This window comes from Mirounga angustirostris, unplaced genomic scaffold, assembly GCF_029215605.1.
Source record: "Mirounga angustirostris isolate CCGP_5_RB_7025 unplaced genomic scaffold, mMirAng1.0.hap1 SCAF_14, whole genome shotgun sequence".
Lineage (NCBI taxonomy): Eukaryota > Metazoa > Chordata > Mammalia > Carnivora > Phocidae > Mirounga > Mirounga angustirostris.
Genome location: NW_026991722.1, coordinates 88793963 through 88817235, shown reverse-complemented (window position 1 = coordinate 88817235; position 23273 = coordinate 88793963). Strand labels below are relative to the sequence as shown.

The 23273-nt window shown below is 59.1% G+C and overlaps 3 protein-coding genes across 12 annotated transcripts in view; 2 read left to right on the top strand and 1 right to left on the bottom strand.

Moving 5' to 3' along the window:
- AP1B1 (adaptor related protein complex 1 subunit beta 1) overlaps positions 1-1276 on the top strand; it is an 82090-nt gene extending 80814 nt beyond the window's left edge. For all 6 annotated transcript variants that reach the window (XM_064578614.1, XM_064578618.1, XM_064578613.1 and 3 more), the window contains one exon: positions 256-1276. In XM_064578614.1, coding sequence (XP_064434684.1) covers positions 256-330 — 75 coding nt within the window. In that variant the 3' untranslated portion in view covers positions 331-1276. The remainder of the gene's footprint in view (positions 1-255) is intronic.
- An 8745-nt stretch (positions 1277-10021) lies between these two features.
- RASL10A (RAS like family 10 member A) lies at positions 10022-13311 on the top strand. 2 transcript variants are annotated; one of them, XM_045886435.3, is made up of 4 exons: positions 10022-11234; positions 11673-11777; positions 12285-12409; positions 12679-13311. In XM_045886435.3, the coding sequence occupies exons 1-4, from the start codon at positions 11016-11018 to the stop codon at positions 12944-12946; spliced, it is 717 nt and encodes a 238-aa protein (XP_045742391.1). In that variant the 5' UTR covers positions 10022-11015; the 3' UTR covers positions 12947-13311. The 2 variants fall into 2 exon arrangements, with proteins under 2 accessions (XP_045742391.1, XP_045742392.1); XM_045886436.3 differs by lacking the exon at positions 11673-11777 and having other exon boundaries at positions 10040-11234.
- A 161-nt stretch (positions 13312-13472) lies between these two features.
- On the bottom strand, positions 13473-19075 carry GAS2L1 (growth arrest specific 2 like 1). 4 transcript variants are annotated; one of them, XM_045887380.3, is made up of 6 exons: positions 18915-19075; positions 17302-17953; positions 15840-15947; positions 15655-15751; positions 15384-15555; positions 13473-14825 (listed from the first exon to the last, which is right to left on the bottom strand). In XM_045887380.3, the coding sequence occupies exons 2-6, from the start codon at positions 17932-17934 to the stop codon at positions 13790-13792; spliced, it is 2046 nt and encodes a 681-aa protein (XP_045743336.1). In that variant the 5' UTR covers positions 17935-17953; positions 18915-19075; the 3' UTR covers positions 13473-13789. The 4 variants fall into 4 exon arrangements, with proteins under 4 accessions (XP_045743336.1, XP_045743335.1, XP_045743334.1 ...); XM_045887379.3 differs by having other exon boundaries at positions 17302-18151; positions 18915-19071; XM_045887378.3 differs by having other exon boundaries at positions 17302-19073.
- Between the last annotated feature and the right edge of the window lie 4198 nt (positions 19076-23273).

Genomic DNA, 23273 nt, shown 5'->3' with positions numbered 1-23273 from the left:
GCCCACGGGGGCTGGGCTGACGGCAGGTGGTGGGCTGTGAGTATATTTGGTCCACACTCAGCTGGCCGTGGCAGCCACCCCCTCCGCTTTACTACACAGCTGTCCCAGCCACGCCACCAGCAGGCCACGTGTGCGCACCACACTCTTCCATCTGGCTCTTGCTCTCTCCTCCCTCCCTGGGTTCCTTCCCAGCCCCAGAGAGGAGCCCGGGGAATTTTGAGCCCTCTCCATCCCCTGACCTCTCTCCCTCTGCAGCTGTCCCTGAAATGTCGAGCGCCAGAGGTGTCCCAACACGTGTTCCAAGCCTACGAGACCATCCTGAAGAACTGAGGCCCCATCCATTGCCCACCCCAGCCTTCTGCCAGCCCCAACAAGGAGTCCCTGGGAGTGGCAGCACCTCCTTTCTGGAGAGGCTGAGCAAGGCTCCTGGCCACCATGGAGTTCCCTGGTCCTGACTGCTGGGCCCGCGTGGGTCCTCAGGGCAGGGCAGCATTCCTCCTGGAGTGAAATCTCAGTGTACCCCTGTGCTCGGGGACTCCCCTCTTCCGTTGCTGCTGACAGGGTCAGGTGAGGAGGGGACCAAAGGAAATAGAGCCAGAGAGGCCACAGAAGCTGATCAGGCAGACCCAGGGTTCTTCTCTTCCTTTTTCAGACCAATGCCTGAAGGGTGACTGTGTGGCTCCCTCCTCGGGCTCCTGGCTTCTCATGAAGCCCCCGCCCCTCAGTCTCTCTTGGGTCAGTGTTAGAGGGCCTCCCCATGCCCGCTCTCGGGCCAGGCTGTCCTGGTGTGTGTGGAGAGTCCCTTGGTGTGCCAGGAGAGCCCCTCTGTCGGGTCTGGGGCTCCTGGGGCCTACACCCCTACCCTCCCTCTCTGCATCCACCCAGGCTGGGCCCTTGTGGTTGTGCCAGTCGGGCCTCAGCCTCCTGAGCACTGACCCATACGGGCAAGATGGGCAGAAACGTCCAAAGCCCCGGCCCAGGCTTCTGCTCCCCGGCAGTTGCACATACCCACTCACCCCACTCCTTCTCTTGCCCCTGAAGATGGTGACTGCCTACAATATAGTCCTTGGCGTCCCCTGTGTTCCTGGAGCAGAGACAGGACTGAGGTATGGGGCACGTGGGTGAGCGGGGTGCTTCCCATCTGGGGTTTCTTTGGGGTTTCTCCTTAGTGTCTGCTGCCCTCCCCGTGGCCTCCCAGATTTCAGTTGTGTCGGACAGAGCATTAGGTTTTCCTGTACTGCTGTTTAATAATAAAGAAAGATTCTGCTTTTGGCAATCACGGACACTTTTTTCCCCCTCCACTAAATGTCAGAACTGAAAATTGCCTCCAAGTGGTGGAGGATTGTTTTCTGATCCCTGCAGTAACTGTAATATTCATAGTATACATACATACACATACATATACGTATATATGTATACTACAGTATACATAATATACACACACGTATATATAATGTATGTTTACTCTTATTTTCAAAAAGAGAAAGTGAATAAAAATGATGACATCAAGTGTGTCCCTGGCCGGTGTGTCAGGTCCTGAGGCTCTTGTGGGTGGGGTCCTGGGTCCAGGATCAAGGGCTCGAGCTGTGTGCTTAGCCCCTCCCCTGGCACTCTGAGGACAGCGCCTTTCCCTCTACCCTGTCCTTAAAAACAGACCTCTGAGGCCTGCTGGTCTCCCAGGCACCGCTCCTGCCCTTGTTCGGAACTCCACCCAGCTGTCTCGCCTTTTGATGTTGGCCGAGAGGGCTGACTTCTGTTTTGGTTTTCCTCCACTCCCTGCCATCACGAAGGCTCCTAGGAGCCGAGGGGAGGTACTCTGGTGGGGGGGTCGTTGCAGGAGAGAGGGAATGGTCGGGTAGGCGGGGCACCAGGCCTGTCTGGGCAGGCTCCTCTCCACCCTGAATCTGCAGCCGGCTGAGTGGGGCTACTAAGCTGGTGCCCACCCAGCTGCCACCAAGGACATCCCCTGTGGCCCAGTGCTGGCGTTGGCCTGGATCCCAGGGGAGGGCAGCCAGACCCTGGGCAGGGCCCCGATGGCAAAGCTGCCTGTGGTTCTCAGTGCCTGGTGGCCCTGGGACCTTCAGCCTGCCTCTAAGGGAGGAGCAGCCTGGGTGCCCTCACCCCATTTCAGCCCAGCCCTTCCCTGCACTGCCCACTTCTGACCCACTGCTGCCTTCTAGCGCTGGGGGCTGAAAGAAGAGCGCATCAGCAGGAGTACCTGGCCCTCCACTGCCCCACCTCTGACCCCCGGAGCTGGAAAGTCTAGAGCCAACCAAATCCCTTGATGGCACAATCCAGGTTTCAGTTTACCTGCAAGTCCAGGGCTCAGAAGACCCTTCACTGATGCATCTGGAGTACCGCCGGCTGTGGACTAGAGGAGAGGGGTTTGGAGCCCTTGAGGAGACTTTCGCCCTGGCCTGCATTGTCACCTGTTGCTCCTAACTGCTAGGGGGCCTGGCTCCCACCCAAGAGCCCTGTGCGTGCACTGCCAGGGTCACGGCTCCCCACCCCTCTGCCACCGAGGGCGGAGTTGTGCAGGAAAAGCTGTCCGCAGTGGAGTGGTGTTGGGTGAACAGGTCCAGGACCACGTGGCTGGGGGTGAGGAGAAAGTCTGGCCTGCTCCAATGGAGCACCTGGGGTTTGCCCTCACGTAAAGCTGTGCTCAGGCCTCAGGCCATTGTGGGCAGGACCTGACCATGATTGTGCCTTTCATCCACTCACAGGGCACCTGGCATGATGGGACCCAGCAGAGTCTTAACACTTGCAGAGAGTGGGGCGCCTGGGTGGCTCAGTCGATTAAAGCATCTGCCTTCGGCTCCGGTCATGATCTCCAGGTCCTGGGATCAAGTTCCAGGTCAGGCTTCCTCCTCAGCAGGGAGTCTGCTTCTCCCTCTCCTTCTGCCCCTCCCCTCTACTCATGCTCTGTCTGTCTCTCTCAGTTAAAGTCTTTTTTTTTTTTAATTTTTAAAATTTATTTGTCAGAGAGCAGAAGCAGGGGGAGCGGCAGAGGGAGAAGCAGGCTCCCCGCTGAGCAGGGAGCCCAATGCCAGGGTCAATCCCAGGACTCCGAAATCATGACCTGAGCCGAAGGCAGACACTTAACAAACTGAGCCACCCAAGCACCCCTCAAATAAATAAAATCTAAAAAAAAAAGAAACCGAGGCAGAGAGCATGCTCACTCCCAGTTCCCCAAGCCTGGGCCTTCCCACATCACTGCATCAGAAAAACAAGCATCCAGGGGCACCATTAAGGCCCAGGCTTTTAGGAGACGTGCTTTAGGGGATAGCCAGTCAGTCCCAACTCTGTACCCTTTGGCTTCCCTGTTTCCCCCCACCTTACTGAGGACCCATCATGTGCCTCTTCTCTCTCCTCAGGTCACACTGCCTGGTCCTGACGTGCTCGGGCCTGCCCCCTCGGGGCCTGACACCTCTCGGGAGCCTTAGCATCCTGCCGAGGTTCTGAGCCTTCCCAGCCAGTCAGGGAATTCAGCCAGGAGGCTGAGGGGTTCCCTGTGTGCCAGACACTGGGCTAAGGCCTGTGGGGTGACCTCATTTTCTTTTCTTTATCTTCAGCTAGTGGTTTGCTTTTAAAAATTTTTTTTCCTATGGAGAGGGCTAGATTCTGGACCATTGGTAAAAGATAAGCCACACAAAAGATCCCTCCCACCCTTCCTCAGTTCTTAGTTTTTCTCCCTAGAGGCAAACTTTGTTTCTAGATTTGGTTTTTTTTTTTTTTCAGGAATATTCTGTATTAGATTAGAAGCAGATCCACAGAGATATTTACCAAACAAATGGCAGCACATTCCAGATACTACCAGCACTTTGCTTTTCTTAACCTATCAGTATAAACAGACCCACCTCAGAATTTCTTGTGTGAACAGGTTGCCATTAGCTGGTGCCTATGGATGGACATTCGGGCTGTTTCCATCTTCTGTGAGTCCAAGCAACAGTGCAGTAAATATCTGCCTACATACGCCCTTGCTCATGGGCAACAGATGTAGCTGTAGGATCTAGCTCCAGAATTGCTAGACCGGAGAGTATAGCATTTTCTGTTTTAAATCGTACTTCTTGTTTTGAGAAGGCAATGTATTCACATGGCTCAAAATCCAAAAGGCAAAAAAAGAAGTGAAAAATCCTACTCCTCATTCCTCTCTGCAAAGGAACCAATGTTACCTTCCAAAGAGACTCAAAGATGTCTAATACGGCTTTTTCCCCTTTTATACACAATGGGTAGCATGGAATACACCCCGATCTGCACTATATTCTATGTTGGAGACTTCTAGATTATCAGCCCATTACAGAGAGCGTCCTCATGCCTTTTTATAATGGCTGTGTGGTTTTCCATCGAATGGAGGTACTATCCCAAACCAGAAGCCCCACAATGCCCATTGAGTTGGTCTTGGGTGTTGCTAGTACGAGTAATACTGCAAAGAATATTCTTTTTTTTTTTTAAGATTTTTTAATTTATTATTTGACAGAGAAAGAATGAGAGAGAGAGAGAGCACATGAGAGGGGGGAGGGTCAGAGGGAGAAGCAGACTCCCCGCCAAGCAGGGAGCCCGATGCGGGACTTGATCCCGGGACTCCGGGATCATGACCTGAGCCGAAGGCAGTCACTCAACCGACTGAGCCACCCAGGCGCCCGAATATTCACTTTCATACATGGATAAATTCCTCAGGCACAAGTTGCTGGGTCAAAGGTAGGTGCGCTCATAATTTTGATAGCTCTTGCTAAAAATTCTCCAATTTACATTCCTGCCAGCCAGGAGTGAGATGCCTCTGTTCCCCCATACCGTCACAGACAACCCAGTGTACAGATGTGTGCCAAACTGATGGTGAAGAGTGGTACTTTACTGTTTTCTTTTTTTTTTTTTTAAGATTTTATTTATTTGACAGAGATATAGCGAGAGAGGGAACACAAGCGGGGGGGAGTGGGAGAGGGAGAAGCAGGCTTCCCGCCGAGCAGAGAGCCCGATGCGGGGCTCGATCCCAGGACCCTGGGACCATGACTTGAGCCGAAGTCAGACGCTTAATGACAGCCACCCAGGCGCCTCGCTTACTGTGTTTTCAATGTGCCTCCTTTTGTGTGTTTGCAGCCATTTGCATGTCCTATTCTCTCTTTTTTTTTTTAAGATTTTATTTATTTATTTGACAGAGAGAGACACAGTGAGAGAGGGAACACAAGCAGGGGGAGTGGGAGAGGGAGAGGCAGGCTTCCCGCTGAGCGGGGAGCCCGATGTGGGGCTCAATCCCAGGACCCTGGAATCGTGACCCGAGCCGAAGGCAGACGCCTAACGACTGAGCCACCCAGGCACCCCCCTATTCTCTTTTTTTAAAAGATTTTATTTATTGATTTATTTGAGAGTGAGAGTGAATGCGCACGCGTGGGGGTTGGGGGCAGAGGGAGAGGGAGAGAGAATCTCAAGCAGACTCTGCACTGAGTGCAGAGCCTGATGTAGGGCTTGATCTCACAACCCTGAGATCATGACCTGAGCTGAGATCAAGAGTCAGATGCTTAACTGACTGAGCCATCCAGGTGCCCCTGCATGTCCATTCTGTGAGCTGCTTCATATTCATATTTCATATTTTTTGCCCATTTGTATAATTATTGGTCCTCTTCTTATTGATCTGTCATTATTTCTCCCCATTTTGTTACAGTCTTTTACTTTACCATGCCGAAATTGTTTTTGTATGCTATCTTTCTTTAATCTCTTTTATACTTGCCTGATCTGGTGCTTGTCTGATCTTCATTTGTGCATTTCAATCCTGTTCCATCTGGGCTTTATGTTAGGGACAAGGTAGGGATCCAACTTTCTCTTTTCCCAGATGGTTACCCAGTTGTCTCCACACCATTCACTGAGTAATTCATCTTTTCCCCACAGAGCTGAAATGTCATTTGTAACATGTATTACATTTCCATATGTATATGAGTGCTTTTGTGGACCCTGTTCTGCCGCAGAGAATTTTGTCTATTCATTGGCCACTGCATTTTTTAAAAAAAGTATTGTACCTTTATATTTCTATATTTATAGTGCCCTCTTATTCACCCTCTTTGTCCCAGTTGAACTTTAAAACTAGTTTGTCCTTGGGTGCGTGGATGGTTCAGTTGGTTAAGCGACTGCCTTCGGCTCAGGTCATGATCCCAGAGTCACAGGATGGAGTCCCGCATCAGGCTCCCTGCTCAGTGGGGAGCCTGCTTCTCCTTCTACCTGCTGCTCCCACTGCTCATACTCTCTGTCAAAATCTTTTTTTAAAAAAAGAATAATATATATTTATAAAATAAGTTATGTAATATATAATTTGTAAACTAAACTCCAGACTTTATTCAGATTTGACTAGTTTACCCACTCATGTCCTCATTCTGTTCCCAGATCCCACATTCCATGTGGTTGTCATGTCTCCTCAGGCTCCTCTAATCTGTGACAGTTTCTCAGACTTTGTTTTTTCCTGACCTTGACAATTTCAAGGAGTACTGGTGGGGTATGTTGTAGACTAGCCCTCAATTTCGGTCTGTCTGATGTTTTTCTCGTGGTTAGACGGGGTTGTGGGTTTAAGACCAGAGAGTTGCCCTTCTTTGTTACATCAGATCAGGGGCACACAACATCGGTCTATCACTGTCACGTTAGCCTGATCACTTGGCCAAGGTCGTGTTTCCAGCTTTCTCCACTGTGGAGTTACTCTCTTCCCCTTCCCCTAGTCTGTTCTTTAGAAGCAAGTCACTAAGTGCAGCCTACACTTGGGAAGGATTGTGGGGGCAGGGAGTAGCTACAGAATGACTTGAAATCCTTCTGTAGGAAAGAATTGGTTTCTTCTCCCATATTTATTTATTAATTCAGTCATTTATATCAGTCTGGACTAATGGATATTTATTTTCCAATTTGGATTTAATCCAAAAGTGCATTATTTATTTTGTTGCATACATTGTTCCAATTTGGCCATTGGGAGCTCTTTCGGGTAGCCTCTGCGTCCCTTTGATGTGGCCCATCCTTCCGTTACTTTGCGGCTTCCCTTGCTTTCTGGCATTACAAGATGCTCCAGGCTCATCTTGTATTTGTCCTGCCCCAACCCTAGCATCAGCCATTTCTCCAAGGAGCATGGTGCCTTTCATTGGCGAGTGGCCTTAGAAACCAAGATCTAAGTGCTGGGTGTGTTTGTGGCTCCTGGGCTAGCACTTCTAGGACCTCTCAGCAGACAGAGCTGGGAAATATTTGTGTGCACACTTACCCATGTAGACACACATGTCCCTCCGTTGTTTTGTAACTAGTAGCTATTTGCATATAAAAATGAAATTGTTTTATATGTACAAGTCTTTTACCCCTCCCACCTTACTAAATTATCTTGTTTTTTTCTCCGTTTTATCTCATCTCCTCCCACAACTGTGTGAAGTCAAGACCATTGTTATCCCATTATGGAGAGGGAAACAGGCTTAGGGAGTTTAAGTAATTTGCACAGATTACACACTCCTGGGAGGAGACCTCAAACTCAGCCCCACTCTGTGCTGCCTCCTCGTGTCCTGAGGGCCTTCAAAAGGCTGCCCACTACACTCAGTGGGTGGCATTATAAGGATGACCAAGGACCCACACTATATGCCAAGCATCTGAGAGAGGGGTACCCCCCATCCAGGGCTCAGGGGGTGAGTCACTGTTGGGACAAGTGGACTTGTGGACAAGTGATAAAGGTCAGGACAGACCATGATGCAAGGTCAGGATGGGGCCCAGAGCAAATGCTCCTGGGAGCTGGATGCAGTCCAGGGTGCTCGACCCCAGGAAAGGGCTGGAATCAGGCCAGCTGGGGAGAAGCTGTGTGGGCACAGGTGGCAGGGAAGGGCGGTGCTCAGCAGGCTGGCATCAGGAGGCTGTGGGCTCAGGATTCTCCACCCGGTGCCTGCCCTGCCCCTGCCCAGGGCCTCCCAACAGCCTCCCAGCCCACCCCACTTTCTGTGGCTTAACCCTTCAGGGCTCAGCTTAGGTGTGGCATTAGGCCTTTCCTAAGCCCCCAACCTCAGTAGGCTGGTGCCTCCCCTGGGTCACCTCAGCCCCAGAGACCCCAGGCCTTTCCATCTGTCTGTGCCTGGCTGCATGCCTGGCTCCTTCACAAGCCACAGAGGGCAGGCAGGAACCAGCCTGGCCACCATGGGCCCAGCACCAGGTCCTATGCTCCACAGGAACAGATGTATGGATGCTTGATGAGTGCTCTCTGGAGCACCGAATGGGAAGCATGTGAGGAGCCTGGGAGCCGTGGTGCAACAGACAGCACTCCGGCTGCCTCTCCTTGGGGAAGGAGTGAGGGGACCGCCAAGGGAAACTTAGAAATTCACATCCCAGCCCAAGTTCTCTGGCTTGCTAGTCTTTGGGAAGCCTGGCACCTGGGCGGCCCACTCCCATCACTGCTCGGCTCAGTCGCCACGAATGAAAGGGGCTTCCTCAAAGTCCCTTCCCACGGGGTCACAGGCTTCAACTGATCTTTTCCTGAAGGCCCTCTGGTCCCTGGGCTGCTCAGATAGTCAGACCTGATGGCTCAATGTCCGGGTTCCAGTGCCCGCCCCACCACTCTCCTGCTGGGAAATCTCAGGAAAACCTTTGCACCCTTGGGCCTCAGTGAGCATGCAGCTATGGGTCAGGGCGTGGGACCTCACAGGCCCTTGCTAAACGGGGACTGCTGCTAGGGGTGCTGGCGCACGAGTTTCCTAGGGAATGGGTCACCCTTGTGCGGTCTGCAGGGCTTTTTAGGAGCTTTAGGACATTCCCCGTCCAGTGTCCTCCATCATTCCCAAACCATGCAAACCATGCACTGAGAAAGCACACTGGGACCCAGAGATGCCCCCCACCCACCCACACACAGCTCTGTTTGCTGGTTCTGAAGAAGCCTTGCCCAGTAAGGCACTCTGTCAGAAAGTGAAGCAAGGAAGGTTTTCCGGAGGAAGGACATGCAGAACTAGCTCCCAAGGGTGGTCTTGTTCCCAAGGAGCGAGAAGAGAGGGTGCTCCAGTCAGAGATGCGGGTCCCACCCAGGGCCTTAAGGAAGACTGTCCTGATGTCAGCCCCGCACCCTCCTGAATGCCAAAATGGAAGGGGAGCTTAGTTTATTTATGCTCAGCCTTGTTCGCCAAAGGAATTGAGGCAGCTCACAAAACCCATAAGTCTGAAATGTTATAGAGTAGGGAAGTTGGGTGAAGGGAAAGAATCATGGCAGGAAAGGAAGATGAAGCCAGTAGTCCCCCACTCACTGGGCTTGAAGACCTGGAACACCTGCCAGAGGTAGCCACAAGTCTGGCTCTGAGCTCCCTAGTGGCTGAGGAGAAGAGTGAAAGCAGACCCAGTATGGGAAGATGAAAACACAACCAGTACACAACCTTCTGTTGCCATCACCTGCTTCCCTGGAGGATGCACCCTCTCCTCACTTCAGGGTTAAGCTCCCCTCTCTCCTCCACTGCCCACTCTACACTCCTACAATTCCTGGATCCCATGTGTTCTAGAACCTACTCTCCTAAGGTAGGATTTTTCCCTCTCTTTCCCTCCCTGCCTCTCCGGTGAGCTTTAAGACTGGGAATGCTTGTTGAAGAGACACCCAAGTGAAAACCTTGGTCAGTGCAGAAACATAGAGCTGTCTGTACCTGTGCATCTGGTCAGAGAAACGGGAGAGCCCCCCTCTGCAGGGAGGAGGCAAGCAGAATCAGAGGATGGGGGCTGGACAAACCCAGACTTTCCAAGCTGTAATGGTGAAGGAGCTTCTCACTAGCTCCAGGGAAGGGGGAATTTGGGCTTCGAGGGAAGCTACAGGCTACAGGTGGAGAAAACTTGGCCTTAGCAGTGACAGAGGTGATGCTGACCAATTTCTGGATCTTTCAGCCTTGTTGGGACAGGGCTTCGGGGCTGAGCTTCTGTGACCCGGTGTGTACCAGGCTCAGCACACTCTGTCCAGCCCCACCTGTATGACGGCCACCTGATATATTGTTTCATGCTGGACATTCACCTCTGTGTGCAGGACCAAAGTGGGAGGGCTCCTCAGAGGAGACCACAGGCTGTGCGTCAGGGGCCGCCCACTGCCCCCCAACCTTGGAGAGCCCCCTCCCGGGCCTGTTTTCCTCTCTCAAACGGAGATAACCAGGATAAGGCTGTAGATTGAGTGATCACTAGGCAACAGCTTAGTAAAGGGCCCAGCACGTAGTAGGATCTCAAGCAAGGTGCCTGCGTCTGATGGCTGCGGAGCAGAGAGCCGGCGCAGCGCGGAGACTCGCCCAAGGTCACACAGCTGGGGCTGTAGATCCGACCCGGGCGGCCTGGCTCCAGCGGGCTGGGATTGTCTGGAGCCAGCTTGCCGGAAAGGTGTTTGGAGGAGCGGACGCGGACGTGGGCGGGAAGGGACTTCTATTTTGGAGCGGGTGAGAGGAGCGCGGGACACGGAGGGGGCTGGATCCCTCCCCCGGCTCCCTGCGCCCCAGTCACCTTCCCGCGACCCTTCCCGGGAGGAGCGTCCCGGGCGGGTAGGGGGGAGGTGGGGAGGGGCGGGCCGGCGGTTACCTCATCGCCGCCTCCGGGAAGCTCCGCTCGCTCGCTCGCTCGCTCGCGCCGCTGGCTGGGGCGGCGACTCAGGGCGCCGGAGCGACAGAAGGACGGGGGGACGGAAGCACCGAGGGGCAGCGCCGCCCCCGCGCCCCGATCCGCTGCGGGACCCGCGCGGCCAGAAGGTCGGACCTCGGTGCTCGCGCTGCCGGCGGCGCCTCCAGCCGCGCTGCGGGGCGGAGGCGGTGTCTGCTCGGCGCGCGGGGTCTGTTCTCTCCCGAGCTTCGGCACCTGCCGGAGCTGCTCGCGCGTCCTCCGTCGGCCTGCTCGGCTGTCTGTCTGCCCTCCGACCACCGCCCGCTCAGTCCTCTGGCCCGGCCTCTCCCGGCCCAGGGTGCTCCGGGCGGCGATGAGGAGCGCGGGGCCAGAGCGCACCGGGCAGGGCACGCGGGGCTCACGGCGCGCCGCTGGCCCATGAGGCTTTCCAGCGCTGGGCGCGGCAGGGCGCGCGGGCCATGGGGGGCAGCCTGCGGGTGGCCGTGCTGGGCGCCCCGGGCGTGGGCAAGACGGCCATCATCCGCCAGTTCCTGTTCGGTGACTATCCCGAACGCCACCGGCCCACGGACGGGCCACGCCTCTACCGGCCCGCGGTGCTGCTCGACGGCGCGGTCTACGACCTGAGCATCCGCGACGGCGACGGCGCTCGTCCGGGTCAGAACCCCGGGGGTCCAGAGGTAGCGGCTCGAGGGGCGGGCAGGGGCGTGTAACAGCGTGTGTGTATGTGTGACGGGTGCTCGGTGCACACGTGCGTGTCTGCCTGGACAGCCCCGGGGTGCCCAACTGTGTTCATGGATTGAAGGATGAACGTGTCCTGGGGGGTTTGTGTGTGTCTCTCTCCTTCTTGACGGCCTGGAGCTGCCCAAGATCAGGCCCGAGGCCCTGCGATTTTGAAAAGCGGCTTTTTCTCACTCGCCTAAAGTGCCTGTATATTTGCCTGCCTCCGCTGGTGGCTCTGGATCAGTGCACGGCAAGCATGGTTGTGTCTCCCTGAGGGTGAGCACTGTATGTTTGGGGCCTTAGGCAGAGCCTCAGTGGGGGGAGGATGGGGCCAGACACAGGTGTACTTTCTAGGGCGGTCATTCTCTGCTCCCTTATTCCTGTGACTCGTTTAGCAATTTGTGCGAAGTCCAGGACAGACTTTGAATTCTTGGAGCTGGATGCCTCCGAGAGGTGAAGAGGAAAGAGCATGCAGAATTAAGCAGGGCTTCCTGGAAGGGGTAACGTTGGGGCTGACCCTGGAAGGATGAGTGAAGTTTTGATTAAAAGAAGTGGCAGAAGCCTGCCAGGTGGAAGGAACAGCATGTGCTTAGCGGGGGAGGCCCGAATGTGTACAGCTGTCCATAATCCATGGTCTCCGAGGGCCTGGGGAATAGGGAGCCCAGGGCTTAGAGGCAGCTGTAGTAAATAGGGAGGGAGGGCTCAAGGGGCCCCGAGCCGAGCTTTGGAAAGCTGGAAGGAGGAAGCTAGGGGGTGGGCCGAGAGGAGGCCGAGAGTGAGGAGGGCTGGTAGCTGACGGGCTTCAGGCCCGGGTTAGAAATTTTTACCCTAGCCACCGTGAAGACCGTAAGGGCCTAGGGAGCTTGGTGGGGGGAGATGGCGCACAAGGGGTGGGGCCGGCCGGGGCCTGAGGATGAACTGTGGGTTTAGCGTCAAGACCCTTCAGAGGGTTTGGCAGTCAGAGAGTGAGAAAGGGTCTTCTGGCAAACTCTGGCCTCCCGCCCCAGGAGTGGCCAGACCCCAAGGACTGGAGCTTGCAGGACACGGACGCCTTCGTGCTCGTCTATGACATCTGCAGCCCGGACAGTTTCGACTACGTGAAGGCGCTTCGGCAGCGCATCTCGGAGACCAGGTGGGGACGCGGCCACAGGTGTGTGTGGGCAGAGGAGGGGAGCTTTTGCCAGACTGGCTGGGCCTTTGCCCAAGGGCAGTGGGTGGGTTCTTCCCCAGTCCTGGCCGGGTCTCGGGCCTGCCAGCTATGGGGTCTTTGGGCCCCTCGGGTCTGGTATTTCCTTGGGGGGGGGGTCTTTGGCCACAGGAGTGTATATACCCACTGGGGGGGAGGGGTCTCGGGCCGTGGGGTGTCCGGCACGGCAGCCCGCGTCCTCATTTGGCCCACAGGCCGGCGGGCGCACCCGAGGCTCCCATCCTCGTGGTAGGCAACAAGCGGGACCGGCAGCGGCTGCGCTTCGGGCCTCGGCGCGCTCTGGCCGCCCTGGTGCGCAGGGGCTGGCGCTGCGGCTACCTCGAGTGCTCCGCCAAGTACAATTGGCACGTGCTGCGTCTTTTCCGCGAGCTGCTGCGTTGCGCTTTGGTGCGCGCGCGCCCTGCGCACCCGGCCCTGCGCCTGCAGGGGGCGCTGCACCCGGCGCGCTGCAGCCTCATGTGACTGAACTGGACGACGACGCCGATGGTGGGGGGAGGGTGGTTTGATTGGAACAACCGGGTACCTGGATTGGACGAAATTGCCCAACTTCTCTCGGATTGGACAGGACAAAGTCTCCTCCCTGATTGGATGAGGAAACCTCCCAGTCAGTCTCCTGGGCGACAGGACTCTCTTTGAGCCTCATTGGACCTAGCCAGGCCCCAGGCTACATTGGGCTCAAGCAGTCCTTTCTGGGGCCTCCTCATTGGGTTACAATCCCATTGGACTTGGTTATTCTGATTGGAAGCTCTCAGGTTGCTCCTGCGGCTTCACTGGACAAACTCTTAAGTCACACCTCTCGGGAGGTAATAAAGGGGAAAACAATGCAAGCGCACCTCCCATTTCTCGGATGGGCCGCAGGGTCTCAAGCTTCGAGGTCAGAGCTGCCAGGCATTGCTCCCTGGCACCTAATGCCTGAATCCCAACATGTAATAAGCGTTCCCCAAAAGGTGTGATGGCCCCAAGGCTGATCCCAAGAAGCAGACACAAGTGGCTGGAACAATACTTTACTGTCAGGCTCTGCAGGGCCACAGGACCTCAGGAGGGGTCCTCACTGGCCTCCTCTAAGGCATTCAATAATATTAGTAATTAAATAGCAACGCTCATCCCCCAACCGGAATGTACGACAGAGGTCCCATTGTGCCATGTGGTCCCAAGGGGTCTGGTCCCATGAGGTCTGGTACCCGAGAGACAGGGGTGGGGGGGCTCCCTGATGCAGAGGGGTTAAGGCCACGAAGGAAAAGGAAGAGAAGGAATGTGGGCCTGGGGTGGGGCCTGGGGTGGGGAGGGGGCAACTGGGCTGTTTCATCACATCCAGGAATCCGGCTCTGCCCTTGGGCTCACAGAGTGCAGGGCATGCCAGGACCCAGGCTCTGTGGATCCAGATGGACGTCGAGGGCCCCGAGGCGTGGGGATGCGTGAGGGTTTTCGGTCTGGCTGTGTGTCCATCCGGCCCCGTGCCCAGGTCCTTGGGAGCTCCAGGCCAGCCGGGGGGCTTCCAGGTGCGTCTGGTGGGCCCCCCACACCAGGGCAGGGGCTGCCTTCATCAGAAGAGCTGGACAGGACTGGGCCTCGGGGCCCGGGCAGCCCATTGGCCATCCGGCCAGAGTCCCCAGGTTGGCCACACTTGCCACCCAGGACGCTGAGGGATGAAGAGGAGCTGCTGGAGGAACAGTAGGCCGAGTCAGGAGCTGAGGGGTCTGGGGCCCGAGCTGGGTCAGAGGCTGGTCCTGCGGGGCTCCCGCCAGCAGCGGCCTCAAGGGCTCGGGCATTGGCCAGGAACTCCTCTTCCAAGCGCCGGAACAGCTGCTGCTCCTGCTTCGGGTCAAGCTGTAGCGGGGTGCGGAAGGCACTGGCCGGTGTGGCGCCCGCCTCTGGGGTGGGGCTGGAGACCTGGAGAGGCCGGGGCGCCGCAGGGCTGCGAGCCCGGGCAGTCTGGGGGCTGCTCCTGCCCGAGCCCCTGCTGGCCCTGCCCCGGGGCACCCACGAGTGCTGCCCGTCTCGGTCCCTGCGCACCAGCAGCGTGGCCTGCTCGTCGCGGCTCTGGCTCCGGGCCCGCCGGGCGGGGCTGGGGGCCGACAGCTGGGCTGCCCTGCCTCCGGGGGCCCCACGGGGCCGCCCCCGATCCAGTCGGTCTCTGGACTGGCTGCGCGGGGCGGGGGGCCGTCTCGGGGAGGCCGGGGTGCCTGTGGTCAGCCGCTGGCTGGGCCGCTCCCTGCGGGGGCCGGTGCCTGAGTCTTCACCGCGGACACCAAGGGGGCCGCTCTGGGCTGAGGATGCTGAGGAGTCGCTGTCCCCGGAGTAGCGGCGGGAGCGGGGGTGGGGGGGCAGCTGGTCCCGGGCCCTGGGGCAGGGGAACGAGAGAGAGAGAGAGAGAGAGATGGGGCATCCAGAGACAGGACTGACATGCAGAAAGGGCCGGGAGAGGAAGGAACAAGCAGCCAAGTGGTTGGGGGCGGGGAAGACACCTGTGGTGGTGGTGGGTGGGTGGGGGTGGGGGCTGTCAAGGGCTTCGGTCCTCCTGGGGACTTCCAGAGAGAAGTGAGGGACTCGGCAGCAGCTTCCGGCAGCCGGGGCCACCCCCCACCCCAAGGCAGCGGAAGAAGCCAGGCTCCGAGCTCCCCGTCCCCAGGCCTCCGGCTTCCTAGGCAGGCCAGGGGAAGCGGGTAGGACTGGCCGCCACCCAGCCCCCAGGGCCTGCCCCAGCTGTGTTGTTCGGCTGCTTGGGTTGCCATGGAGATAGGAAGCCAGGCCTGCCCCCACCCACGGGAACTTTTCCCAGGGTGTGAGTCACTCTGGAGCACAGGCTCCTTCGTCATCCAGGCCAGGGCGGACGCACCCCCCCGCCACCCTCGGGACCCCTCACCACCCCCCACCACCCCTTGGCCGTCCTGCCTCTCACCTGAGGGGGGTCTCTGTTCCCTCCTTTGAGGTGCGTAGGCTAATGGGCGTCACTTCTGGCCGGGAGCTCCGTCGCTCGCCCCCAGGGGCTGGGCTGCCAGCGCGAGGGCTGGGGGTGGGCGACACCCTCTGTGGGGAGAAGGTGCGAGCCCTGGGCTGGGGCGGGCGGTGGGCTGCGGGGGGTGAGAGAACAGGTGGCAGGTGAAGGGTGGTGCCACAGACACGAGTGCTCTGCCCGCCCAGCCCCCCCCGCCCCCGCCATGGGCACTGACCCGAGGACGAGCAGCGGCACGGGTCATGCTTGTCCAGATAGTGCTCCAGAGTGTCCCAGCCGCCACCCACGCGCACCATCACGTGGCTTCTCAGCACCTGTGGGAGCCCAGCGTGGGCAGGTCACGGCCTGTCGGATGGGCCCGGCAGCCCCCCGTGGGCCTGCAGGGCCGCCCCGAGCTCTTACCCGCACAAAGATGAGGAGACTGGAGTCTCCCACGCGGTACTTCCCCTCCGAGACTTTGATCATGGGAAACTGGTCTGGGCAGGTGCAGTAGCCCAAGATCTCCCTCACCTGAGGTCAGACAGGAGAGACTGGTGGTCAGGGATCCAGTCCCTCCTCCTGGGGCCTGATGTCAGCAGCTCGAGGCTTAGGAGGAAGCAGGTCCTTCCGGGGAAACGGGGCACGGATTGCGTTGCCCCAGCCTTGGGTGCGGGCTCTACACTTGACCTTTCCCCAGCTCCCCTTCCCCTTTGGCTGTCAGAGGTCAGGGAGCTGACCAGGAAAGGATGGTGGCGCTGTGGTCAGGTGGGGGCTTGGGACCCCAGTGAGGCGCATCCCTCCAGCCCCAGAGCCTGGGGCAGTCCTGGAAGCCGTCCTCACTCCCCCTTCACCTACTTCACAGAGGCTGAGGCCCCACAGGGAGGCCAGGTCCTGGGAGGAGGCAGGCCGTGGGACACGAGTGCAGGGGACCCACACCACATCGGTGCCGCAGACGTGTAGGGTGGGTGTATACACACACACACACACACACACAGGCCACACGCCCACATCTACCCACATGCCCCCGCCAAGGCCAGGAGCTGCCAGGCTGGCTATGTGGGCGGCCCTGCCCGCCTCCCAGCCCACAGTGGAGCCCGAGGAAATGAGCAGGTGGAGCCTCGGGTGACCCTGGCCCAAGACAGGGGTGGGGTGGCAGCCTCTGCCCATGGCCAACCGGCTACCCCCTCTGGGATAGGCACATCATAGTCCTAACCTCCTGATAAGAAGGAAACTCTTGGCCAGGCTGCGGGGGCGGCAGGGATACCTAGGTCCCGAGAAGAGGAGGAGGGAGCTGGGGGTACGGTCTGGCACCTCTTGTGCTCACAGTAGAGCTGATCCCGTCCTCCTAAGAGGACTTCTGGCTCCTAGCAGCAGTCTGGGCCTGGCTTCCCAGATCGGTGATGTGCGCAGGGCTGCGGGGGGGAGTGCGTGGGCCTGTAGAGCCCTGGGGAGCTTCCCTCGGCACTCACCGAGAGCCTACTGTGTGCCCGGCATCTTGCTCAGAGCCAAGGGTCACAGGCACCCACTCAAACCTCAAGCTCTGTGATGTGGATGCAACTGTCTAGCCCTCGAGTACATACAGAAGGGGTCAAATCATGCGGCCCCCTGGATGAGGGAGTATACAGCACTTCTCTGGTACACGGGGAGCCCTTAAAGGAAGCGGGGAGATCATGCAGTGCAGTTCAGATTTTATCCCTGGCCCAGCGGGGCCATGTGCCCTCCCCCAGCACTTCTCCCTCTCTGGGTGGTGCCCATCTCCTTGGGGCCAGGTGTACACTTGATGCTCAACATGTGCACCACCCCATGGGACAGGCTGTCCCGTCCCTGGCACGCGGTGCAGGCGTAAGGCAGGGCCATGGGCGCGCGCCCTCATTGGCGGACTCACCAGCTCGTCGAGGTTGCGCAGGTCGCTGGGTGTCATGCGGGGCCCGCGGGCGGGAGCCCCTTCTGGGGTGGCAGTTTCGGGGGCATCCTCCTCGGCCGTGGGGGCATGGGGGGCCGGGGGTGCAGCACGTAGCTCCCGCTCGATCTCCTGTTCAAACTGCACAAGGCGAGGGGCGAGCAGGCCGAGGCGGGCCCCACGCCGCGCCACCTCCAGCAGGCACAGCACCACGCTTTTCTCGTTCTTTCGCAGCACCAGGTCCTCCGTCTCAAACATGAGCACTTCAGGCACGCCCAGCTCTGTTCGGCACCAGCCGATGAACGTGGCCACGTTGTCGCGGGCCATGAAAGAGCCAGGCGCCACACTGTGCGCCTGGAAGGCCACCCCGCGGGCTGGACGGGCAGTGGCCAAAGCGCGGGCGGCCTTGGTGACAGCATTGGCATGTTGGCACAGGGTGGTGCCCGTGGCCAGCCCCGTCAGGAAGCCATCACCACCGCTGGGCAGACCCAGGCCATACAAGGCGTTGAGCCACTCGGCCAGGTCCTCTTTCATGGCCTCCACGTAGGCCTCACTCGAGCGGAACGGCCGCACGCTCTTGGCTGCCGAACCCGCGATGCCCGCCACGGGGTCCGCCATGCTCGGGCCAGCCGAGTCACTGTGGGTGGGCAGGGACACAGGACTGCTGTGAGGACCCAGGAAGCACTCAGTACAGACTAAGCCGCTGACCACCTGCAACTCGCCAGTCATCTCAGGCCAGATGCCTGGTTTTGTGTACTGGCTGTGAGAAACTTCACTGTACCTCAGTTTCCTCGTCTGTGAAATGGGTACAATAATAGTACCTTCCTGGCAGGACCTAATGAGATAATTTGTATGAATGACTTAGTATCTGTAAATGTTTGCTATTTCCCTCTGGGGGGTGGTGGGGGACTTGGCTGAATCCTCCCTCCCTGGCAGGCACACATGCATCCTTATTGCCCCCCATGGTAAGTGGAAAGCAGAGCCTTAGAGATGCAGCCCACAGGCGTGGACTCACAGTGGACAGGCAGGACCTGTCCAGGAATCCGGGTCCCAACCGCAGGAATGGTTAGGGCCATCACTCAGGGCTGGTACTCGGCCCACCTCCTCTGCGAAAGTCCCGGGTACTCCGTCAGCTCCCCTTCCCTAAGGACTGTGTCATTATAACAACGACATAACAGCAGTAACAGTAACCGCAATGCCCCTGCCCAGGGCTGAGTGTTAGTGATTTTATCTCCATTTTACAGATGAGGAAACTGAGGAGCAGAGAGGGCAAGGGCTCGCTCAAGGTCGCAGAGCAGTGCGTGGCAGAGCCAGGCCGACCTGAGCCGCGCTGCGGATCGCAAGAGCCAGGGGCAGCCCCGGGGGTGCCGGAGCCAGGCCCCGCCTCCTCCGAGGAGCCTCCCCAGCACCGCAGACCGGGTGCGTGCGGAGCCGGGACTCGGAAGGGCCTCTAACAGCCCCCGCTGGCCTCTCGGCTTCGGCCCAGAGAGGGTTCGGGGGCCGCCCAAGGTCACACAGCCCCGGGGAACGGAGGCCGCAGCTGCCAGGTACCCGTGAGTGCGCGCCAGGCAGGGGTTGCTGGGGGTCCCCGCGCTCACCTCGCTCATCCTGCGGCCTCGGGGAGCATCGCCCCGGCGGGGCCGAGCGGGGCCGGGCCGCCGCAGGGAGGCGCCGCCCGAGCCACAGCGATCCGGTCCCGCGGCTGAGGCCTCCGCACCCGCCCGCCCGCCGTCTCCGCCCCGCCTCCCTGGAATTCGGATCCGGCCCGAGGGGGCGGGCGGGGCCGCGCGCTCTTAAAGGGCCAGAGGTGTTCCGGGGCTGGCGAGGCGGACCGAGGGAGGAGCTGGAGTCTCCTGACTGGAGTGGGGGCGGGACCAGGGCCCCCAGGCGACCCCACCAGCCCGGACGCCCCATCCCCGCTCAGGCTGGTCTCTGCGGTCCCTTCCAAACCTCCTTGGACTCCTGGGGAGGTTTGGGCCTTTTTAATTACACCCCTTCCCCGGAGAGCTGCCTCCTCGGGAGGGCCGCACGGCCTGTTCCCAAGAAGAACTCAGGAAGCGATAGGGACCGGGGCTGCAAAGTCACCTCCGTCTGGAGTGAACCTTCCTAGGTCAGATAAGTGAGGCCAGCGTGACTCCGGGTGCGAGCTTCCTACCAGCAGGGCAGGCCTCGTGGAGGGGGAGGATGGCCTATTCTGCCCGCCTGGCGTGCCACTCCTCACTGAATGCTCATCTTTAACCTTGAGGTTAAGAGAACCCGTCTTTCTGATGAGGACACTGAGGCTCAGAGGGGTAGGCAGGTGGCTAAGGCCTGCGGATCTGACAACTTGGCCCCTGCCCTTTGTGGGGAGGCCCGTCCCCGACCACCTCTGGCTGCCCAGGTCAGGCACAGAATTAAGGGGAGAGGAGGATAATGAAGTGGCCTGGGTCGGTTTGGCTCCGGAGGGTTAATTGCTGCTGGTTTCTTTTCAAACTGCAGAGGAAGGACCTGGCTGGGACCACCGGGAAATCCTGCCCCCTGCTGCTGGCTGGGCGGGGAGGCCAGGCCTGGCTGGGCTGCAGCCTCGCTGGCCAGGCCTGGCCAGCCTGGGGGGAAGCACCACCACCCATAGCCAAGTCTCAGAGCTTTCATAAAGCTCCTCCTGTGCACCAGGCCTGCTCTGTGCCCTTGACCTAAACTAGTCAAGTCACCTCTAGGAGGGACTCTCTTTTGCCCAGACTGGGGCTCAAGAGAGCAGCTGGTGGAGTCCGGGTTTGAACCTGGCTATAATGGGAATATCCTCATTCAAGGATCAGGGCCATTTGTTGAGTACCTACTGTGTGCCAGACCTGATCACGTGCATCATCTCACTGAGTCCTCATGACTCATGGGCTCACAGCCCAGTGTCCTAGATACCCAAGTGGTGCAGGTTCTGATCTACCCTCTCCTTCAGCACTCCTACCCACAAAGAGTGAGGAAGGCCGGTAACTAGTAATAGTAATGCCTGACACTTAGGTGGCACCTACTGTGTGCTGGGTCTCTTCTGGCACTGGGAACCAAGAGCAAAATGTGGGGAAGGAAACAGCCAGCTCTAAGGGTTCACAGTGCGGTCGGGAGGCAGCCCCTGGGCTGAAACAGGGATGAGGCACTAGGGAAGAGAGAGCGGTGGAGCCAGGGGGTGTGGCCTGGAAGTGTGGGGTGGGATGAGGCTGCAGTTTTAAATCAGTGGTCAGGAAAGGAGCTAAGGGAAGGAACCGTGTGGATGGTTAGAAGGAGAGTGTTTCATGCAGAGGGAACAGCCAGTGCAAAGGCCCTGAGGTGGGCATGTGGTTGGTATGTTCAAGAAAGAGTAAGGAGGCCTGTGAGGCTGGGGTGGAGGGAGGGATGAGGATAGAGAGATTGGGGGCGGAGCGAGTAAGGCTTTGTGGGCCATGCCTCTTTGGAGGGACATGTGAGCCATGGAGGGATTTATTGCAGGGGAGGGGTGTAACCTGACTTAGGTCTCAACCGGTTCCCTGTGGTTGCTGTGGTGGGCAGGGCAGGAACCCCCGAGGAGACCAGGTGCTACCAGTGGGGATGGTGGAGAATGGTGGATTCTGGCTGTATTTGAGGGGAGAGCTAATGGGATATGCTGGTGAATGGGTGTGAATGTGAGGACAGAGTCAAGAATGACTCCCAGATCTGGGACAGCTGATACCTGGGAGAGAGGGCTGCTGGAGATGGGGCAAGGGAACTCCGGTTTCAGGGGGAAGAGCAAGGTGTGGAGATGAAGTAATTTAGTTCTCAAAATAATCCTATGAGGTAGGATGATTTTATGTGTTCTCATCTTACCATGTGGGGACACTGAGGCCCAGAGAAGGCAAGGGATGTGTGCGGTCAGTAGCTGTGCAGGAGTTTGATTCCTGCTTATATCTACCTTGCTCAACGACAGGGCTCTAGACATAAGAGAGGTCAGATTGAACCCAGGCCCTGCTCTTGGTCACCGTTGGGTGAGATGGTTAAGCTGAGTCTCAGTTGTACTACGTGTACAATGGGACAGTTGCATCATAGAGCTGTGAAAATGGTATCGTTCGTTAGCAGTCGGGACAGATGTCTACTATTCCTCTGAGGAAGAGGGGACACGGGGGTGGGGGCTTGCTGCTCCCTATCTCCCATCCCCTGCGCTGTGGCGTGCCATCGCAGAGGCCCCCTCCAGAGCACAGACTCCAACAGTCTGATTATAGGACAGGTAGCAGGGGTAGGGCTGACTGGCATGGCCAGACTCCTGGCCCAGGCTGTGGAGGGCCTCAGCTTTGACGCCCTCTGTTGTGTGGTGACCTCTGCTGTTCCTTGCAGGACCAAGGGAAGTCACAGAAACTGCTGGAGGGACAGGAGGTTAGGGCTATGGTTGTCCTGAACCCATTCCCGCAGGGTGTGCGGGAGGCTGTGCATCCAAGGCAGACCTGGTCTTGCCCGTGGCCAGTGGGCACATGGCCGGATTTCTGGCCTCCACTGCTGGGTGCCGGGGAACTGTGTGCTTGGCCTGGGTTGCAGGTGGAGCTCAGATGATGGCCACGGAGTCTTCAAGTAAAGCCCTCACTGGCGGGACTCGGCCCTGGTGCCGGGCAGCTCAGGGGCTGGTCGGGTCCACCCCAAGCCCGGCGGGTTAGCCTGAGCCTGTGAGCACAGCCCTGGGGGAGGAGCTCCTCGGGCTCCTCTGTTCCAAGGCGGGTCCAAGCATGACAGCTGCTTGCTCCCGCCCCGGCTGTGGGACAAGTGACCCTCCGCTTCCCTGGGCTGCCTCCTGTGCCCTCCAGGAGAGAAATCGAAGCCGGAAAGCCCCAGAGGGCCCGCTTTCCCGCCTGCCTCGGCTGCACTGCCCGTCACTTGCCCTGTGCCTGGCAGCTCCGTATGTGTGTCGGGGGATGGGGAGCGGGAGAGCCAGCCGTTGGCCCTGGGGTCCCGGTGTCCGGGAGCCTGGCTCCCCGTTGCCTCGGCTGCTGGCCCCGGTCACGGCCCTGTCCTCGGCCCCACAGCTGCTGCAGGCCTGGAGCCCCACGTTCCTTCCCCCGGGCCAGGTGAGCCACTCGCTGTGGTCCGCGGTCGCTGTCCCCACCGACGCCTCAGCCTTTGCCCGGGACTGTGGAGCGGGGCCTCGCGGGCCCACGAGGCCGTGACGGAAACGGTTTCTGTGTGCCCGACCAAGAGCTCCTGGAGAGTTCGGAGCAGGCTGTGGGACGGAAGCAGGCCTTCCCTGGCGGCCGCAGCCCTGCTTTTCCTCCCCGTCCGGCTCCAGGGGCACTGACCGGCTTCGCGCAGCCCTTGGAGACGGAGCTTGGAAGCCGGGCAGACGTTCCCCTCGGCTGAGAGAAGTCAGCCCTCCGACATGAACACTACCAAACCCCGGGCCTAGGCGCCGAGGACATAAACACCTCTCGCAGGACTGTTCGGTGCTGGCGACAGCCCCTCTCGAGGCAGGGACACGAGCCACTCCTGGGGCAGCCTCAAGCCCCAGGCGGGAGCCAGGGAACGCCGGAGGGCTGCCTGTCACCCCTTAGCACGGGCTGCGGGCCGGGCGGTGGCTGAGCCCTACCCCGAGCTGCCAGAGCCCCGGCCTCCCAGACACAAGACACCCGCGTGCGGGGAGCGCAGGCTCTGCAGGGACGCTGCCCTCGACTCTGGCCTCGCCCGCCGCCTCATCCGGGAGACGCGGGTAGGCTCCCTCCTCAGCGGCTTCCCGGTTAGGGAATGCAGCGAGGTGGTGCTGGGCACCCCGCGCGAGCCCGGGATGTCGTGGTTAAACTCGGGCCTCAGGGTGTGCACCCGGGCTCTGATGCTTCCGACACCCGCCAGGGCCCCTTGGAGAGTAGCACTGGCCTGTGTGGCCAGACTCCAGCCAGCAAGGCTGAGCGGGGCAGCTGAGGTCACAGGGGCCTCGGGGGTCATGGCACGTGGGCTGGAAGGCCTTGGCCAGTTGTAAGAATTGCGGTGACTTAAGG

Bases quoted from the DNA above. Each gene is read 5' to 3' on its own strand.
- GAS2L1 (XM_045887378.3), bottom strand. From the start codon at position 18,045: ATGACTGGCGAGTTGCAGGTGGTCAGCGGCTTAGTCTGTACTGAGTGC. The intron at 15,556-15,654 runs GTCAGTGCCCAT...CACCCCCCGCAG, and splicing joins GTGCCGCTGCTCGTCCTCGG to CCCACCGCCCGCCCCAGCCC. The intron at 14,826-15,383 runs GTGAGAGGCAGG...CCCCTGCCCCAG, and splicing joins GGAACAGAGACCCCCCTCAG to GGCCCGGGACCAGCTGCCCC.
- RASL10A (XM_045886435.3), top strand. From the start codon at position 11,016: ATGGGGGGCAGCCTGCGGGTGGCCGTGCTGGGCGCCCCGGGCGTGGGC. The intron at 11,235-11,672 runs GTAGCGGCTCGA...TGACTCGTTTAG, and splicing joins AGAACCCCGGGGGTCCAGAG to CAATTTGTGCGAAGTCCAGG. The intron at 12,410-12,678 runs GTGGGGACGCGG...TTTGGCCCACAG, and splicing joins CAGCGCATCTCGGAGACCAG to GCCGGCGGGCGCACCCGAGG.